The sequence below is a fragment of the Muntiacus reevesi genome, chromosome 3 (assembly GCF_963930625.1).
Source record: "Muntiacus reevesi chromosome 3, mMunRee1.1, whole genome shotgun sequence".
Lineage (NCBI taxonomy): Eukaryota > Metazoa > Chordata > Mammalia > Artiodactyla > Cervidae > Muntiacus > Muntiacus reevesi.
The window spans coordinates 94,641,796-94,663,023 of NC_089251.1; the positions used below are offsets into that span (position 1 = coordinate 94,641,796).

At 41.6% G+C, this 21,228-nt stretch overlaps 1 protein-coding gene across 3 annotated transcripts in view; it reads right to left on the reverse strand.

The window, feature by feature from the left end:
- Positions 1 to 2,164: 2,164 nt before the first annotated feature.
- IL1R1 (interleukin 1 receptor type 1) overlaps positions 2,165 to 21,228 on the reverse strand; it is an 82,505-nt gene continuing 63,441 nt past the window's right edge. For all 3 annotated transcript variants that reach the window (XM_065929663.1, XM_065929664.1, XM_065929662.1), the window contains exons 7-13: positions 20,752 to 20,920; positions 17,657 to 17,722; positions 14,694 to 14,811; positions 13,531 to 13,682; positions 6,170 to 6,313; positions 5,066 to 5,233; positions 2,165 to 4,314 (exon numbers count right to left, since the gene is read on the reverse strand). In XM_065929663.1, coding sequence (XP_065785735.1) covers positions 3,896 to 4,314; positions 5,066 to 5,233; positions 6,170 to 6,313; positions 13,531 to 13,682; positions 14,694 to 14,811; positions 17,657 to 17,722; positions 20,752 to 20,920 — 1,236 coding nt within the window. In that variant the 3' untranslated portion in view covers positions 2,165 to 3,895. The remainder of the gene's footprint in view (positions 4,315 to 5,065; positions 5,234 to 6,169; positions 6,314 to 13,530; positions 13,683 to 14,693; positions 14,812 to 17,656; positions 17,723 to 20,751; positions 20,921 to 21,228) is intronic.

Consider the following 21,228-nt stretch of genomic DNA (forward strand, 5'->3'; position numbering starts at 1 on the left):
AGTTGTGCCTTTTCTATTCCTCCTACAGAAATTCCTTTAGCATTTGTTGTGGTGGTGCTGAATCCTTTAGCTTTTGCTTCTCTGTAAAGCTTTTGATTTCTCCTTTAAGTCAGGAGAACTTGACTGGGTTGAGTATTCTTGGTTGTAGGTTTTTCCCTTTTATTACTTTAAATATGGACTTCCCAGGTAGCTCAGTGGTAAAGAATCTGCTTGCTGAGGCAGGAGACAAGGGCTCGATCCCTGGGTTGGGAAGATGCCCTGGAGAAAGAAATGGCAACCCACTCCAGTAGTCTTGCTGGGAAAATCCCATGGACAGATGAACCTGGTGGGCTATAGTCCATGGGGTCACAAAGAGTTGAACACAACTGAGTGTGCATGCACTGCACTGCACACTTTAAATACATCATATCACTTTCTTCTTGGCATGAAAGGTCAAAACAACCTTGTGCTGTGTACAAGTTTCAAAACTGTGACAGTGCAGAAACTTATACTCAGGTCTCTTTCCAACTAGGTAGCACCACTAGTGAGAAATAATTCCAGAGACAAAAAAAAAAAAAAAGAAAGAAAAGGCTATTCTGAGGAAAGTTTACCTGGTAAAGAGAAGAATATAAATTCTCATGACAAAAAATAAAAGACAATTGCTCTTAGCACTGATTGTTTTATTCTGTTTGCTAAAAATATATTAACTGGTAAAAAAAAAAAAAAAATCACCAAAATATGGTGAAATCTCTCTGAATCCTTCCACTGAGATAGTCTGTTTAGGCAAGTTTTCTGGATAGCTGACTACCCGATTTTCCTAAGTTCTTGTATTTTTAATTTTTGTTGAAAAATCCCTCAGGAATGTGTTAAACTAATCCCCTTCTTTCTTTAGAACACTAAACATCCTATAAATTTTGGGGCTGGCAGAGGGTCCTAGGGACACAGTCATTGACCCTGAGCCACTCAGAAACACCTGGGACGGGGGTGAGCCAGGTTTCTGGTCTGCATACATCACGGCTTCACCTGACTTTCTCTACTCTGTCCTTACTTTTACGTCGCTTTGCCTCCTCCCTTAGGTTCAATCACCAGTTGTATGGTTCTCTATCCGTTCTATCTGCAGATTTCAATATGACTGGAGAAACCAAGTTGATTCACAGAATTACTAAAGACATCCTCTGAGGACACCATCTGCTTGACCCTATGGACTTTAAGGTGACCGGCCACCTCTGCCCTTCTCGGGTACTCACAGCACCATCTGCTTGTTAGAGCAGCTACAAGGTAAGAAGAAAGAGGCACCGACCAGCTGAGAAGGGCGCCCTGATCCTGAGAGTTTGCGAACGTTAGAGCTCGCATTTGGATATGCAATCTGTTGGTTTTGTTAGGCTCCTGGGTCAAAGGAGAAAAATAAAACTTTTGTGAGATGTAAAAGTCTAAGAGAAATGGATAAAAAAAATGTGGTCCATATATACAATGGACTAGTACTCAGTCATTAAAAAGAATGAAATAATGCCGTTTGTAGTAACGTGGATGCACCTAGAGAGTGTCATACCGTGTGAAGTAAGTCAGACAAAGACAGATATGTTATGACATACCTTACATGTGGAGCCTAAAAAGAAATGATACAAATGAAGTTAATTACAGAACAGAAACAGACTCAGACTTACAGAACAAATGTATGGTGGGGGAAGTTAGGGAGTTTGGGATGGACAGGTACACACCGCTATGTTTAAGATGGGTCACCAGCAAGGACCTACTGCAGAACATGGGGCACTCTGCTCAATGTCGTGTGGCAGCCTGGGTGGGAGGGGGTTTGGGGGAGATGGATACATGTGTGTGCGGCTGAGTCCCTTTGCTGTCCACTTGAAACTATAACATTGTTAATTGGTTATGCTCCAATATAGTTTTTTGTAGAAAGCAAAAAAAGATGTAAAAGTCTATACAGATGTTGCCCTTATGAGTTGTTGGACTGGTAATAAGTTAATAAGACTCATATTTCTATTTTAGGAGCAAGCAAACAGACAGAGTGCAGCTGAGGCTACAAAGGGGAGTCAGCCCTCAACTAATGACCTCTGACCTCCCTAGGAAGAAGGTGTCCTCACTCTCCACCCAACCTGGAAGCACGCAGGTAAACTCGGAAGAGAGCTGGTCAAGAAACAGATTTGAAGGAGAACAATCAATACCAGGTTTTGACAATTTTATTGGAAAATAAGTACAGTCCATTGATCAATGATACATGCTGTACATGAATCTGGTGTCTTTCTATATAAAAATATTTGGTATCTGCTGCAGAATTATACAAACAAGTTTTTTTTTAAATCATTAACCAGTACAAATATAATTTATCAAAAAACTCATTAAAAAATGGCTCAATACCCTCTTTTACTACAAATAGAGGCAGAAGGGTGAAAATAAAAATTCCGCTAAACCAGTTTTAACAACTGGAAATGGAATACTTCACTATACTTGCAAACTTTCCTTAAACACTCACACTGACCAAGAAGAAAAATTCCCATCAGATTATGCAGTAAAATCTAATTAATGGGAAAGACTTCAAAGGAAGAGGTTAAAGGGAAATTTAACAGAGGTTTTCAAAAAATAAGATAACCTGTGAACATTTTTAAACAGGAAAGCACTACACCAGTCTACACAATGTGTGCAAACTTCTTCTTAAGGCATTGCCAACAAAGAGACACCCTTGCCTTTTCTGCAGAGAACAAGGCTGGGAGCTGGAGACAGAAGCAACTTCCCGCAAAGAGACAGCCTAAGTACAATCAGACTGACAGAAACAGAACAACTGCTGAGGGCAGTTTCTTGGGGCAAGGGACTTGGAGTAAATCTTGAGTATTAGTAAAATCTGGGTCAGCTAGAGAAAATGTGGAGAGCATTTCTGGTCAGAGGAGACGGGAAGGAGAGGCGGAGATGGAGGAGGAAGGCTGGGGACAGGTGTGAAGGTGAAAAATCTTGGGGTGTGCAGAGCAGGGCTGAGGGGTGTCGAGCTGCGTAGGGCAGTGCGAAGATGCTTGTGGGAGGAAGTGGGCTTTCGCTCCTGACCCAGGAGGAGCCCATGGAGGCAGTCTAGTAAGAGCATTTTAAGATCTGGGCATCGTAGAAAGATGTTTCATCTGTAGGTCATGTGTGTGACAGAGTGTAAGGAGGAGGTGACTTGGAAGTGGACCTTCCAGAGAAGTGATGAGTTCAGGAAAAGGCAGAAGAATAAGGTGGAACCAAGTGGTGACTGCAGGGGGAAGGCATTTAAGAGGTGGATCCATTCTCTGCTATTCTTCCTCTCAAAATTCTCTCTCTCCTGCAGAAAGTCAAGGTTATTTCAAACCCTTAAGAGTCGGGGGAACTCCTTTGCTCATTGAAATGACAGTTTTAAAGGTTCCATGAAATGAAATTCCATCTTTGGAAAGTGACTGTCAGCTGTCTGTCGAGAGGTATGGGAAATGCAAGGCAGATGGAAAGTTCTCCAAGAATGCTTCTACATCCTCTGGGAAGTACAGGTCTCGGTCTGCCTGTAGCAGTGCCCAGGAGAACCTCTCGAGGGCCTGCTGTCCCCAGACTGGGCCACAGCCCTGCCCTCGGACCCTGGGAGACATCCTAAATCTGTCTATAGATGGTGAATATTACCTGCATGTTCATTCCTCTGGTTTGCTGCCCAGCGCCTTTTCTCAGCAGTTCAAACATTCAGACAGGGCATCCAGCGCCTTGTTAAAAAGGACTTCCCAAGCCCTCTGCCTGGAGTTGCCCTGGCCACAGAGCAACTGTCGCCACATCCTGCTCCCTTAATCCGGTCCCAGGTGACCTCGGGGATAAGGGACTAAACAGGTGTGTAGGATGACTGCAACTCAGTGAGGCCCAGCCTGCAGTGCCCGAAGACAGGAGTCACCAAGGAACTCGTGGCCAAGCTTCTCCACTACCCGAGAGGCACGTGGACCGCCATGGGTCGTTTCTCCTTAGAGTCCAGCAGAGTGGCCGGGGACGGCAGCTGGTGCTTGGAGAAAGGCCGCTGCCGCTGGACTGGCATATGGTACCTGACCTTCTTCCAGAATCTCGAGTTCATGGACTGCGACCCCTCTCTAAAGTCCCCTGACCAGCGTATGACCCCCTGTTTCTGCTTAATGAATTTAATGGATTCTGGCATTTTCTCATAGTCTGGGATTTTCTCCAACTCCAGTAGGACGACTTTAATTCCTTCCTGAATGAGAGCATTGTACATGGCCACCTGCTCTTCAGATGAATTCCCCAGCCAGCTGAATCCTGATGTTTCTGGGACCAAAATGATTATCAGTCTTCTGCTTTTCTTTACATTTTCATTAACAACCTCAACAATGCCTGAAAAACATGAGACACAGCATAGTAAGTAAACTTTCAATTTATAATCCTTCCCCCGAGAACCAAGACCCCTCGAGGCTCTTCCCACCCCATCACCTATATCTCCCAATACTGTTTCTTCTTGCCTTAAAATTGAAGGAGTTTCTCATTTTACTGAAGAGCTCAAACACTGACCCACAAAAGGTGAGTATTTCCTGTAGGCGTAGGAGTACTCTAAGAATAAATGTTATAAACTTCCTTGTTAAACCACTGGATCTATATCACTTCTATTTTACCATCAGCTGTAAAGTAACTACTAGACCTAACTAGTTAAGTTCTGCAAAACGAAATAAAATCTAGTTAATTTTTGCCCCAATAGAGTATGAGAAAAGTAAACACTTTGCATTTAGTATGAAATCATCATGTGCCACTGTGTGTTCTTGTTTGGTCTCTCGGTCGTATCTGACTCTTTTTGACCCTTTGGACTGAAGCCCACCAGGCTCCTCTGTCCATGGGATTCCCCAGGTAAGAATACTAGAAAGGCTTGCCATTTTCTCCTCCAGGGGATCTTCCTGACCCAGTGATTGAACGCGCATCTCCTGCATTGGCAGGCAGGTTCTTTAACGCTGAGCCAGCAGGGAAGTCCCACTTAAGAGGCTCTTCAAGTTGTAAAGTATGTACACCCAGGCTGCAGTCTTCCAGAAACAGGAAACCCAACTTTACTAATTCAATTAGTTATACAAGATGTTGCTTCTTTCCACTGCATACATACTTTCCCCAACGTAGTCATCCCGGCCACAGATGAACAGCTTATAGCCACACTGTTTTTCCAAGACCTCAGGCATGACTTTAAACACAAAAATATCTGTGTTACAGGCGGGCCCTTCCCCAGGGGTCTTTGGACATAGTATGTACGCATCATACGTCTTTCCATCTGAAACTAAAAGAGAAAATGCAATAGATTTAGAACCAAAAGAAAAAATGAGATTTGGTAAAGTCAATATCACAAACATGCATTTCATAGTGAATTGCTAACTTTGTGTGCAATGGTTCGCAGCAACAATACCAAAGAGTATCATGTCTTTTTAAAGTGTTCATCTCTGACAAGTTTCTTTTTATTGTGTTTCACTACAAAGTTCTTATATTATTCAATGGTCCCCCATAAGGAAAGATTCTTTACCTGCCTAGTATGAAACTATCTTCATTCCCTTGTTCTCATCCTACTCAAATGTCTCAGTCCTGAATTCTATCCGCTCTTCCTTTTACGTATTAGTGTTGTTGTTTAGTCACTAAGTTGTGTCTGACTCTTTTTGTGACCCCATGGACTGTAGCCCACCAGACTCCTTTGTCCTTGGAATTCTCCAGGCAAGAACACAAGAGTGGGTTGCCATTTTCTTCTCCAGGGGATTTTCCGAACCCAAGTATCGAACCCATTTCTCCTGCATTGGCAGGCAGATTCTATACCACTCAGTCACCAGCAAAGCCCATATATTAGTGGAGTAGTAGTTTTCTCTGAGGTTTAAACAAAATAGAGAATGCTTCCCTGGTGCATGGAAACTGAGTCATTTCTTTCATTTTATGGCAGATAATGGGGTGATCGCTGTGCTACCTAGCACAGAGCAAGTCTTCACCATGGCTTCTGAATAACTGGATTTACAAGCAGATGCTCTAAATGCCAGGCTATCCCACCATTATGAACACCAGAGCAGTAAGTTAGAAAATATTAATACTATTCAGTCTATTCAGTCATGAAACTATAATTATGTATAATTACATTATTTTGTATGGACCACATTTCATTTTAAAATTTGAATAAAAACCCTCTTAACTATCCCCACTCTCTCAGGAAAATACTGCATAGAATACAAAATTGTACCTTTTTTGGGGAGGAAATCATAGAAGGAATCTCTGTACCAAAGCACGATGTCAACCTTGAAGACTTTGTAGATGCAGAGAGAGCATGTAATTACCAATGTTAACATGACGAATATACCAACTGTGGGCTTCTGGAAATCAGGAACTACAGCAGAGAAGAGGAAAAAACACATTAGAACTCAAAGGACTTAAAACTGAGCACAGCAAATTAACCATCACCATCACAGGAAACCATATTTGGGATCGCCTGTAAGCCCAAATTCCAGACAGTATTAACTCATTCATTACCATATCTTATTAATGGGTCACTGTTGTTGTTTAGTCGCTAAGTCATGTCTGACTCCTTTGCAACCCCATGGACTATAGCCTGGTAGTCTCCTCTGTCCATGGGATTTCCCAGGTAAGAACACTGGAGTGGGTTACCATTTCCTTCTCCAGGGGATCTTCCCAACCCAGGGAATGAATCTGCGCCTGTTACATTTACAGGCGGATTTTTTACCACTGAGCCACCAGCGAAGCCCCTATTAATGGATACTAATCTACAAAGGCACTGAGGACGTAGACTGTATAAAACTAAGGTGCACTGTATTTAATTTCCACTTACGTAGTATTCAATAACATAGAAAAAACACCAAAGACCATAAGATAGAGCACTTCATAGGAATATGAGTAAAGTCAAAGTCACTCAGAAGCCTACAAACGTTCTACAGAAGAAGAGGCGGGTGGAGAAAGCGGCAGAGTAGCGGAAAGGAAAGAAGAGGTTAGGACCACCTGACAGTGTTTCACACTCCACATTCTCCCAGCTCCACAGGCTAGTCGGTCAGCTGATGGCCGTGGAGGAGTCTGGTGGAGAGGCACGGGGGAGGAGGGCGGAGAAAGAAGAAAGAGCCTTCTCAACATCAGGGGCCAAAGAGACCACCAGGAATGAGAATCTAAAGCTTGGTTATTTTGATTTTCCAGCTTAGGTCACTGACCCACCTGCAGTTGAACTGGGTATGAAGTGGAAATCAAGGTAGACTAATGTCCGATACCCAACTGATAGTTCACATTTATACTCAATTACTGTAGCTTTTTAAAGTATTTATTTATTTATCGGGCTGTGTCGGGTCTGAGTTGCAGCACACAGGCTCTCTAGTTGCGGTGCTCGGGTTTGGTTGCTCCACAGCATGTGGGATCTTGGTTCCCCAACCATGATCCAACCCATGTCCCCTGCATTGCAAGGCTGATTCTTAACCACTGGACCACCAGGGAAGTCCCCAGCTGTAGCTTTGTACAAGATCATCTTATCTGAAGTGTAAATCTTCCAGACTGTTTTTATTCAAGACCACCTTAACTATTCTGGGCCCTTGACATTTCTAATATGACTTTTAGAATAAACACACCCACAAGAACATGCCCACACAAACACACACCCACACCTGCACAAATACTGCTGAGATTTTGATTGGAACTGGTTTCGATGTACAGATTAATTTGAGGGGAACTAGCATATTTATTCTGAAAGAGATGGGAATACCAGACCACCTGACCTGCCTCTTGAGAAACCTCTATGCAGGTCAGGAAACAACAGTTAGAACTGGACATGGAACAACAGACTGGTTCCAAATAGGAAAAGGAGTACATCAAGGCTGTATGTTGTCACCCTGCTTATTTAACTTATATGCAGAGTACATCATGAGAAACGCTGGGCTGGAAGAAGCACAAGCTGAAGTCAAGACTGCCGGGAGAAATATAAATAACCTCAGATATGCAGATGACACCACCCTTATGGCAGAGAGTGAAGAGGAACTAAAAAGCCTCTTGATGAAAGTGAAAGAGGACAGTGAAAAAGTTGGCTTAAAGCTTAACATTCAGAAAACTAAGATCATGGCATCCGGTCCCATCACCTCATGGGAAATAGATGGGGAGACAGTGGAAACAGTGTCAGACTTTATCTTTTTGGGCTCCAAAATCACTGCAGATGGTGACTGCAGCCATGAAATTAAAAGACGCTTACTCCTTGGAAGGAAAGTTATGACGAACCTAGATAGCATATTAAAAAGCAGAGACATTACTTTGCCAACAAAGGTCCGTCTGGTCAAGGCTATGGTTTTTCCAGTGGTCATGTATGGATGTGAGAGTTGGATTGTGAAGAAAGCTGAGTGCCGAAAAATTGATGTTTATGAACTATGGTGTTGGAGAAGACTCTTGAGAGTCCCTTGGACTACAAGGAGATCCAACCAGCCCATCCTAAAGGAGATCAGTCCTGGGTGTTCATTGGAAGGACTGATGCTGAAGCTGAAACTCCAGTACTTTGGCCACCTCATGCGAAGAGTTGACTCATTGGAAAAGACCCTGATGCTGGGAGGGATTGGGGGCAGGAGGAGAAGGGGGCAACAGAGGATGAGATGGCTGGATGGCATCACTGACTCGATGGGCATGAATTTGGGTAAACTCTGGGAGTTGGTGATGGACAGGGAGGCCTTGTGTGCTGCGATTCATGGGGTCACAAAGAGTCAGACATGACTGAGTGACTGAACTGAACTGAACTGAACTGAGCGTATTTATCCCTGGAGAAGGCAATGGCACCCCATTCCAGTGGGGTGGAGAATCCCACCTGGGAGAATCTTGCCTGGAGAATCCCAGGGATGGGGGAGCCTGGTGGGCTGCCGTCTATGGGGTCACACAGAATCAGACACAACTGAAGTGACTTAGCAGCAGCAGCAGCATATTTATAATACTGAGTCTTTCAATCTATGATTATTTATCCCTCCATCTATTAGGTCTTTATCTTAGTAATTATTTTTAGTTTGCATCAATTGTTGCTGCATTTATTCCTAAGTATTTGATGTACTTAGTTTGACGTACTTAGTACTTTATTTGATGTACTTAGTATAGTTTTGATGCTATTATAAATGCTTTTTTTTTAAACTTAAGTTCTATTTCTTCATTGTTGGTATTTAAAGATATACATAGAAATACTATATATACACATATATAGCAACCCACTCCAGTATTCTTGCCTGGAGAATTCCAGAGGTAGTAGAGGAGCCTGGCTGGCTGCAGTCCATGGGGTCACAAAGAGTCAGACATGAGTGAGTGACTTTCACTAGTGATCTTGCTAAATTCATTTACTAATAGTTTGTCCATAGGTTCTTCTAGATTTTTTTTCCATGTACACATTCATAAATATTTTAATTCAACTATAAATTATCTTAAAATGTTTCACATACTTTAAAATTTTTATTTATTGAAGTATAATTGGTTTATAATGTTGTTTTGGGTGTACAGCAAAGTGATTAAGTTATATGTATGTGTGTATGTACACACTTTTCCAGGCTTCCCTGGTGGCTCAGAGGTAAAGAATTTGCCTGCCACTGTAGGAGACGCAGGTTTGATCCCTGAGTTCGGAAGACCCCACAGCCAGAGGAGCCTCGCTGGCTACAGTCCACGAGGTCACAAAAGAGCTGGATACAATTTAGAAACTAAACAACATATACACTTTTTCAGATTTTCTTTCCCTTATAGGTTATTACAAAACACTGAGCATATAGTATTTACTATATACAGCAGGTTCTTGTTGGTTATCTATTTTATATATATTAGTGTGTACATGTTAACCTAATTTCCGTCCCCCCCCCCCCCCCCCCACCTTTGGTAGAGCTTCCCTGATAGCTCAGTTGGTAAAGAATCTGCCTGCAATGCGGGAGACCTGGTTCGATCCCTGGGTTGGGAAGAGCCAATGGAGAAGGGAAAGGCTACCCACTCCAGTATTCTGGCCAGGAGAAGTCAATGGCCTGTATAGTCCACGCAGTCACAAAGAGTCAAATACAACTGAACGACTTTCACTTCACTGCCCTTTGGTAACTATAGGTTTTCTATATCTGTAAATCTGCTTCTGTTTTGTAAACAAGTTCATTTGTATCTTTTTTTCTTTAGATTTCATATATAAGCGATATCATATATACCTTTCTCTATCTGGCTTACTTCATTTAGTATGATAAATCTCTAGATCTGTCCATATTGCTGCAAATGGAATTCTTTTTATGGCTGAGTAACATTTCATTACAAATATATACCACATCCTCTTTATCCATTCATCTGTCCATGGACATTTAGGTTGCTTCCATTATGCTTCTATGAACTCTGCATTTCATGTATAGTTTTCTCTGAATATAGGCCCAGGAGCAGGATTGTAGGATCATATAGTAACTCTACTTTTAGTTTTTCAAGGAACTGCTCTATTGTTCTCTATTATAGAGACTGTACCAACTTGCATTCTCACCAACAGTATAGGAGCGTTCCTCTCTCCACACCCCCTCTAGCATCTATTATTTGTAGATGTTTTGATGGTGATCATTCTGACCAGGGGCTTTCCTGATAGCTCAGCTGGTAAAGAATCCACTTGCAATGCAGGAGACCCTGGTTCGATTGCTGGGTCAGGAAGATCCCCTGGAGAAGGGATAGGCTACCCACCCCAGTATTCTTGGGCTTCCGTTGTGGACCAGTTGGTAAAGAATCTGCCTGCAATGCAGGAGACCTGGGTACGATCACTGGGTTAAGAAGATCCCCTGGAGTTGAGATCCCCTGGAGGAGGGAATGGCTACCCACTCCAGGGTTCTGGCCTGGAGAATTCCACGGAATGTATAGTCCAGGGGGTCGCAAAGAGTTGGACACGACTGAGTGGCTTTCACTTTCATTCTGACCAGAGGGAAGTGATACTTTATTGTAGTTCTGATCTGCATTTCTCTATTAATTATTGATGTTGAGCATTCTTCCATATGCCTGTTGGCCATCTATATGTCTTCTTTGAAAAAAATGTCCTACTTAGGTCTTCTGCCCATTTTTTGACTGGATTTTTGTTGTTACTGAATTGTATAACTGGAGATTAATCCCTTTCCAGTCACACTGTTTACAAATATTTGCTCTAATTCTATACGTTGTCTTTTCATTTTGTTTATAGTTTCATTTGTTGTACAAAAGCTTTTAAGTTTAATTAGGTCCCATTTGGTTTTGTTTTTATTTGCATTATCTAGAAGATGGATCAGAAATAATATTGCTGTGGTGGTGGAAATAATATTTCTCAGTCATGTCCAACTCCTGTGACCCCATGGACTTTATGTAGTCTGCCAGGTTCCTCTGTCCATGGGATTCTCCAGGCAAGAATACTGCAGTGGGTTGCCATTTCCTTCCCCGGGGGATCATCCCCACCCAGGGATCAAATTCACTTTTCCTGCACTGCAGGCATATTCTTTACTACTGAGCCACCAAGAAAGTCCAATATTGCCGTGATGGATGTCAGAGTGTTCTGCCCCTGTTTTCCTGCAGGAGGGCCAAGACATAGCTCCACACACCAGGAGGCCTGAACAAGCCTCTAAACCAGCCTCACCCACCAGAGGGCAGACACATCTCACAGCCTGTGGAGCGGAGTACACAAGCAGGTCAGGACCTACCCTGGAACCATGGCCCCTGGCCCCCGGGTGATGACAGGGAGGTGAACTGATGGGACAATAGAATGTTCCCCAGAGACGCCACTTCTCCAAGGTCAAGAAACATAACTAACCTTCCATATACACAAAAATTCAATAGAAATCTACACAAAATGAAACAGCAAAGGAGTACATTCCAGACAAAGGGGCAAGATAAAACCCTTCACTTAGAAAAACAACTAACTGAGGTGGAGATAGGCAGTCTACCCGAGAAAGAGTTCAGTATACTGATCATAAAGATCATAAAGTTCTACTCAGGAAAAGGGTGGATGCACAGAGTGAGAAGTTATAAGAAGTTTTAACAAAGAACAACCCAACAGAGCAGAAGGATACCATAACTGCAAAGAAAAATACACTAGAAGGAGTAAATAGTAGAATAAATGAGACAGAAAAATGAATCCATGAGATGGAACACAAAAACTGTCAATATTGTGTTTGATTATACAATGTATGAAAACCACTAACTTCCGACATCCTTTCTGGAAAGTAGATATTTCAGCTTCCCCTGTGCATCCATCATGGAGTTGTTTACCTAAAAATATTCATTAGGCGCCTAGGATGATTAGGATGCAGGTCAAGAAGCAACAGTTAGAACAGGATAGAGAACAACACACTAGTTCCAAATCAGGAAAGGAGTATGTCAAGGCTGTATATTGTCACCCTGCTTATTCAACTTCTATGCAGAGTACATCATGCAAAATGCCGGGCTGGATAAAGCACAAGCTGGAATCAAGATTGCTGGGAGAAATATCAATAACCTCAGATATGCAGATGACACCACCCTTATGGCAGAAAGTGAAGAACTAAAGAGCCACTTGATGAAAGTGAAAGAGGAGAGTGAAAAGGTTGGCTTAAAACTCAACATTCAAAAAACTAAGATCATGGCATCTGTCCCATTACTTCCTGGCAAACAGATGCAGAAAAAAATGGAAAAAGTGAGAGACTTTAATTTTTTGGACTCCAAAATCATGGCAGATGGTGACTGCAGCCATGAAATTAAAAGACGCTCCTTGGAAAAAAAGTTATGGCCAACCTAGACAGCATATTAAAAAGCAGAGACATTTGTTTGCCAACAAAGGTCCATCTAGTCAAAGCTATGATTCTTCCAGTGGTCATGTATGGATGTGAGAGTTGGACTATAAAGAAAGCTGAGTGCCAAAGAATTGATGCTTTTGAACTGTGGTGTTGGAGAAGATTCTTGAGAGTCCCTTGGACTGCAAGGAGATCCAACCAGTCAATCCTAAAGGAAATCAGTCCTCAATATTCATTGGAAGGACTGATGCTGAAGCTGAAACTCCAGTACTTTGGCCACCTGATGCAAAGAACTGACTCATTTGAAAAGACCCTGATGCTGGGAAAGATTGAAGGCAGGAGGAGAAGGGGACAACAGAGGATGAGATGGTTGAATGGCATCACCGACTGTATGGACATGAGTTTGAGTAAGCTTTGGGAGTTGGTGATGGACAGCGAAGCCTGGCGTGCTGCAGTCCATGGGGTCGAAAAGAGTCGGACACAACTGAGAGACTGAACTGAACCGATAATCAGACTTAAGTTGCTAACTAGCTCTGGAAATAGAATGATTAGCAATTGTCTGCATTATCATAGAACTTACAATCAAGTAAAGAAAACTAAGTAAGATAGATATGGAAATACATAGCTGAGGACCTAATACCTTATCTTTTGGGACAGAGAGATGCGTTAAGGGAAGGAAAGTAGGACAGAAAGACTTCACAGAAGATACAGTTCACCTGAGACGTAAAGGGAATGGAAGTCCCCAGGTTAAAAGGAACCTAAGCATTGTAGGCCGAGGAAATAGCATTGCAAACCTGAGGGTCATGATATCTCACCATGGGAAAACAAAACTGCATTTCAAATAAACGACTCTGTTGTTTACCTGGATGTATTAGTTGTATATATGCTGTGCTTATTCCTTCTGTATTCTTGGCTAAACAGGTAAATGGATGCAGGAAAAATTTGCTTTCCACTGTTGAAATATTAAGCCGTGCGAGGACTGTACTCCTTCTTCTGTTTAAAGGATTCTCCACTCTGTTCAAAAGAGTAAGTAAAATTGTATAGATGGCATCAATTATAGAAACAATACATATACCTGTTTTGTCTGTTTGTCGCATAAACTGCAGCAGTAAGAATCACCAGCCTAAAGCATACGTGTAAGAATAGGACTGTAAGCAGCACATTGATCTGATATTTGATAGCTCTGGGACCACTTACTAGCAGAAAGAAATCAAATTAAAATTACCAGATTCCAAAAAGAAAAATGGGGGTGCAGGCATTCTGGGCTACATGGGGCACAGAGAATATATGAAACAAGAGTAGATCGAGACAGATGGGCAAGGTTCCTAGGTGATGCTAAGGGTTGGGAGTTTCTCCCTGGAGAAGTAATAGGGAGCCATCAGAGACTTGAGCAGGGGCGTGCTTTAATTCTTGGTTGCATTTCACGAGTCTTTTGTAAACTACTTTGAAATGACATGAAGGGAAATTCAGGACGATTGCATCATTGGAATGTTGCAATTTTTAACTGAATTTAAGAGAAAGCCTTCCAAGTGGTCTGGAATTGGTACCACAATAACATGCAGTCCACCTGTATTGTACAAGATCTTATGAATCTTACTTAGCTTAGCAAAACTCAAAGGTCAATCAAAGACCCACTTGGAGAAGGAAATGGCAAACCACTCCAGTATTTTTGCCTGGAAAATCCCATGAACAGAGGAGCCTGGTGGGGTGCAGTCCACAGGGTCACAACAACTAAGCACAATGACCACTAATCCTTGGTACTAACTCTTGCTTTGTTATTTAGCCAACTCTTTACGATCCCATGGACTGTAGCCCCCCAGGCTCCCCGTCTTCCCAGGCAAGAACAGTGGAGTGAGATGCTACTTCCCCCTCCAGGATATCTTCTCAGCCCAAGGATTGAACCTGCATCTTCTGCATTGTAGGCAGATTCTTTATAAGTAAGCCACCAGAGAAGCCAACCCTTGCTACCCTTGGAATTTAATACCACAGTTTGTCTAGGGCATGACTGACTCTCGGCATACTTACATTATAAAGTCTTCCTCTAGCACAGGAGTATATGTACTAATCATTGACCCATTCCACTTCCAGTAGACGTAGTTACTTATCCGCCCAGTAACATTGCAGATCAATTGAAGCCAGGATCCTGCAAAGCAATGTATTTTTAAATCATAACATTAATGGAGTCTGGTCTATCTAGATTAACAAATGACTGTTGAATAAAAATTTTAAAGTATAAGCAAGGAAAAAGAAATTGCCCTTACATCTACCACTGATTACCACGATTAGTAACTTCATGTATCTTATTCCTTACCTTTCTGTGCACTATGCAGCTTTTAAAATGGGGCATTATCACCTACTCTGATTATTGAGAATTTCGGCTCACATGATCAGCCTTTCAAAACAGGCTATTTCATAGTGGTTTAGTATTCCATCATAGAGACACATTATGACAAGCTCCTTTCCTATTGCAAACATACTTTCCTAATTTTTAATTATGATTGATATACCAATGAACATGCCTGTTCATCAACATTGTACATATTCTGAAATATTACCCTCCATTTTTTGAGGTTTATAAGTCAGAGATTGGAGGGATTTTTTTGTTTGGATGGCTTTTTTCTCCCTTATAAATCCAATATATTTTTTAAAGATTTTGCTAAGATACTTTATAGACAGCTCTGTTGCAATAGGATCTCTTTTCCTGTTATGTTCACTTGCTGGTCTTTGCTAAGCAAGTCTAATATACTATAGTATATTAATTTTATATCTGGCCAGTTAATACAATAATTATTCTAACTTTCCACAGTAATTCTCTTGAAATTTATAGATATGTAATTATACAATCGGAAAACCAGAAAGTTCTTTTCTCCCCTACAGTCAGCAAGCCTTGGATCGTTTAGTGGGCACTTCTGTAACAAGTTAAGTAATTGTTAACTGTTATAGTAACTGTTACAAGTAACAGTTAACTGTTCATACGGGCATCTTAGTCTCACTCTTGACTTCAATAAGAAGGTCGAGACCTGTATAAGGCTTAACACTACAGTGTTTCACATTTAAAAATGCTGGTGATGACCGGTTTGAAATCATGTTCTTTATCAAGTGCAGAGGGCTTCCTAGGTGGCTCAGTGGTAAAGGAGCTGCCTGCCAAATAGGAGACACAGGTTTGATCCCTGGGTCAGGAAGATCCTCTGGAGAAGGAAATGGCAACCCACTCAAGTATTCTTGACTGGGAAATCCCATGGACATGGGGTCCAAAGGAGTTGGACATGACTGAGTCAGTAAATGACATCATCATCAAGTGCAGAAAATGTCCCTCAGTTCCTAATTTTCTAAGTCATTTTATTGGTAATTAATGTGAAATTTTATCAAATAAAAGCTTGACTATAGCATAACCTTATGCTATGGTGAACAGGCCTCTGCTCAATGTGATGTATTAAATTATTTCAAATGTAGGTGGGAGGAGAAAGGGAGTCAGAGGATGAGATGGTTGGATGGCATCACCAATTCGATGTACATGAGTTTGAGCAAGCTCTAGGAGTTGGTGATGAACAGTGAAGCCTGGCATGCTGCAATCCATGGGGTCGCAAAGAGTTGGACATGACTGAGACTGAACTGAATGTAGTTATTATTTTTAGATCTGTAGATAGGTTTTAGAGAGAGCTCTTAAACACACATTCCCAGAGCATGCCTTCTCAACAGGGAAAAATGTGCTTCTTAGCAAGGAGAGCAAAAAAACTTATCTATTGCAATGGTCTGCAGTCTTCTAAAGCGCCAGAGTACATATCTGGGCATTAAATATCTGAGAAAGTAAAGAGGATTGGGAAAAAATGTCCTGTTAGGTGCTACAGGGGAAGGAAAAGGGGGGAAATAAAAGGTTGAAAACACTGCTCTGAAGTCTACTGGCCAATATTTAAAGTCTTCATATCTTTGTTTACATCTATGAATATCTGTATATTACCTTCCAACATGAAGAACAACTTGGCCAAGTATAGAATTCAGAGGTCATACATTTTAGCTTTCAATCTCTGTACAATTGTTCTTTGTCTTCATGCAGTTACCATTACAGAAGAGAATTCTATATGCCAGCCTGAATTTTGATCCTCTGATACAAAAGAAAAGTCTGTTTTTATGTTGGGACCAGTGGTTTCCAATAACATTCAGTGTTGGCAAAAACGTTCTCTAGTTGTGCTGTCTAATACGTAGTCACTAGTCACATCTAAATAGTCAGCCCTTGACTGAGGGACTGATATTTAATTAAACTAAATTTACTTAATTTAAATTTAGTGTGGCTATGTACATAACCACACATGCCTAGTTGCTACTGTATTGCACAGCTTAGATGTGAATGCCTATAGTATTATGTCTTTATTCTTGAAATAAAACATTATCATTATCTTGGAAAAATAATTCTCTAGAGTAATTTATTTTCTGGGTCTTACTCTTCTACCTAAAAGCTTAACTCTCTCAGGAAAAGAAATCCATCCTGTACCAAATATATTCCATTTCTTATTCCTAGGCCTATTGAACTTGGTTTGTTTTTTAAGATTTTTTTTTCTTTTGATGTAGAGCATTTTTAAAGTCTTTATTGAATTTGTTATAATATTGCTTCTGTATTATGTTCTGGTTCTTTGGCCACGAGGCAGGTGAGATCTTAGCTCCCCTCCCAGGGATCGAACCCACACCCCTTGTGTCGTCAGGGGAAGTCTTAATTACTGCACCACCAGGAAGTCCCTGAACTTGTTTTTCGGCTGATGTCTTCATGAACAGTAACTGTCCATAGAAAACTAACGCTGAGTCAATGAGACGTGGCTAGGTGTTTGCCATAAGAGGCAAGAAATCCAAAGAAACAAGACGCAAATTGTGCCACTTTCTAATTTTAGCTACATGCAGGAACCAGCTTGGCTTGTATGCAGTAAAGGTACAGTTTCTCTTACTCTCTAGTTCAAAAAAATATTGATTTCAGCACATCCTAATTGTAGCCCACTTACCCAGGACCACTTCCATTGTCTCATTAGCTGGACTCACAATCTCGGGTTTTGTGTTCCTGGATTTCTCTGAAAGAAAAACACCCACAAGGTCTCTTGTAGATTTGAATCTCCAATGATGACAACACTTGGCAAAATATACCAAATACTAATATATACAACACAGCATCTGCCTCTAGGGGCCAAAGTATACCCGGCAGGAGACAGAAGACCAGGATTTTTGTGAAGGCAGGAGGTTGACTCAGAGGTCACAGCAAAACCATAACACCTCGGCCCTTCTGAACCCATAGAGTTTGGTGCTACAAAAAAATTAAAAAGACCACAAATATCACCAGGCCCTGGGTCTTCGGACAAGTGCATCTATTCATGCACATCAGGAAAAACAAAGTGGCTTCCCTGGATGGAGCTTTATTAACCAGAAAGTCACCTAGTGCTAGATTTGAGTCTATTTAGTAATTTTCACAATAACCCAAGAGTGAGTTATCAAAGAATGCCACACATTTTGGCATACTTTGTTAAAGTAGGCAGAAAAATACTAAGAGTCTCCAGAAAATAATCTGTCTTTTATTTTCAAGAAAATAGGCTTCAAGAGTTGATCTGGGACCAAACCTGAGAAACTCCAAATTTGAATGCCTAGTATTCATTCTGCCACTTAAAAAAAATTGTTAGCTCCATCAGTGCAGGATATTGTCTCTCTTGTTCCCTAATGTATACCTAGAAAGTGCCTGGAAGATAGGAAATGCCCAATAAATATTTATAAATCCACCTTTAGAAGAGAAACAAAATACAACCCCACCCCTGATTATATTATTTCTACATAAGGGATCAGAAAAGGTGTCAGAAAGTAGTTAAAACCCATTTGAATTCTTAAAATTCTGTAGCACCCTGTTTTCCCTCAAATCTAGTCTGCTGGTCTGGCTGCAGTACCCCAAGAAACACAAACTGGAGATACACAACGCCCAGGGGAGTGCTGCTAAGGATGGCTGTGACTCAGGACCCCTGAAATTTAGGAGTCACTGATGCTTGTAGGATGTAGGCAAGGAATCAATTTTGTGGCAACACAATTAAGCTTTGGAAAAAATAAGTAATTGTAGAACTGAGAAAACATGGCTATCTGAAAGGGGATCATCTGGGTTTACCTGGGATAGCCCCTATTTAGGCCTGTTGTCCCAGAATAATTACTAATAGAGACTGCTTTAACTTTTCAAAGTCCTAGTTAGAGTAACTTTACTCTTCTTCTTCTTCTTTTTTTTTTTGTAAACAGCTTGATGAATTTAACTTTTTATTTCATATTAGAGTAAAGCCAATTAACCATGTTGTGATGGTTTCAGGCGGACAGCAAAGGGACGCAGCCGTGCATACACATGGATCCATTCTCCCCCAAACTCCCCTCCCATCCAGGCTGCCACGTGACATTGAGCAGCGTTCCCTGTGCTATGCAGTAGATTCTTGCTGGTTATCCATTTAAAACATAGCAGTGTGTACATATCCTTCCCAAACTTCCTAATTAGCCCTCCCCTCTTCCCATCCTCTCCCCCGTGGTAAACATGAATTCATGGGAATAACTCTCTTCATACATTACTGAAAGCTTAGGAAATCCCAGTATTAAGAGAAAGGTTGAGCATTCTGTCCATCCCCGGGTAACTTATAAGGGTGAATTTGTTCTATTTTGTTTTAAAATGGTTTTTAATATGAAATATGGTGAATAGCAGCCTCAGGATAACTAACAAGAAAAATTATCTTGCACCTATTCATTTCTCAGCTGCTGGGCACCTGGCACATGACTACAAGCTGAGCACGCTTGATCAACAACACAGTTCACAGCAACCTTGGAAGCTTGAATCTGCTTACAGAGGAGGAAACGGGCTTAGAGAAGTTATGCAACTGCATTCACAAAGATTTGACAAGAGTGGAGCGTATTCCATGGATAAAGAACCTATGGTACATGTATTCAATGGAATATTACACACCATTAAAAAGAATGAAATAATGCCATTTTCAGCAACAGGGATGTACCTAGAGATTGTCATACTGAGTGAAGTCGGTCAGACGGAAAAGGAGAAATATCATATGACATCCCCCCATCAAGCTAAAAGAAATGATACAGAGGAATTTACAAAACAGAAAGAGACTCACAGACTTACAAAGTGAACTTATGGTCACCAAGGGGAAGGATGGGGGGAACGGATAGTTAGGGATGGATATGTCCATCCCTAAGTATGCACACACTGCTATATTTAAAATGGACAACCAACAATATATATAAAATATATATTTGCTGTCATCACTGTGGTCTTCCCTCACTGATCCTAGCAGAGTACTCACCATACTGTGGATTGACTGATTTATAACTATGACTAGCCATTTACTGATTTTAGAGTGGCTTATGCAGAGTGAGGAAATCAAAGATGCCCTGTGGTGACTTAGAATCCACTTATGGTTACCAGGGGGGAAGGGTGCAGGGAAGGGATAGCTAAGGGGTTTGGGAGGGACATGTACACACCGCTATGTTTAAAGGGGATAACTGACAGGACCTACTGTATAGCACAGGGAACTCTGCTCAGTGTTATGCGGCAGCCTGGATGGGGGTCTGAGGGACGATGAATCCATGAACATGTATGGCTGAGCCCCTTTGCTGTGCACCAGAGACTATCACAACACTGTTAATTAGCTGTACTCCAACACAAAATAAAAAGTTTTTTTTTGAAAAAGTGTAACTTATTTCAAGGCCCATCATTCCAACAACTGCTAGACACCCAGACTCCCCAGGTAAGGGGTCTCAGAACTGTCCTTTCCCCAGTACCAGCCAGAGGAGTCCCTGAAGCCTCTAGAGAAGCATCTCTAGCCATGCCCAAAAACAAGACTCCTAGTTCAGCTGGAAAACTCAGCTCATCCCATCTGCTGAATCAGCACTGCATCTGAAGCAGGAATGAAAACACTTACAGAGCATATTGCAACAAAAGCTAAAGCCAGGTGTCCTCCAGCAAGTCATCAAGCTTCCCTTGGACTTAGTCCCTCTGTAGACAGTGAAGGTGATATTACTCACAGTCTCTGGACCTTCCCGGATTTAAACTCCTAGGACTTCAGCGATGACTCACCCAGAGTAATCAGCTTTATTGCCCGGGTGACACGATACTGCTTTCCCAAGTGTGTGTACGATGCATGGCACATATAGTGCCCACCATGGGCTGTGTTCACATTCGTGATGATCAGCTTATTTGTTACTCCAGCAAAGTTTACGTTGTCAAGAAGTAGAGGCTTGCAATCCTAGACAGGGGGAAAGGAATCATTGAAAACCAATTATTCATATTTATATTCACGTAAGGGCAACCCACCCCAATATCCTTGCCTGAGAAACACTATGAACAGAGGAGCCTGGTGGGCTACAGTCCATGGGGTCACAAAGAGCTAGACACGACTAACCGACTAGAGCACACATTCATGTATATGTGAATAGAAAGGTGCTTGCACAGAAGTTTTAATTTTGCGGGTTTTTTTTGGCAAAGTCATAATTATATTCCCAGGATATTACATTTTTATGCCTATGAGTCTTGCACTTTGAAGACAACTGGAGA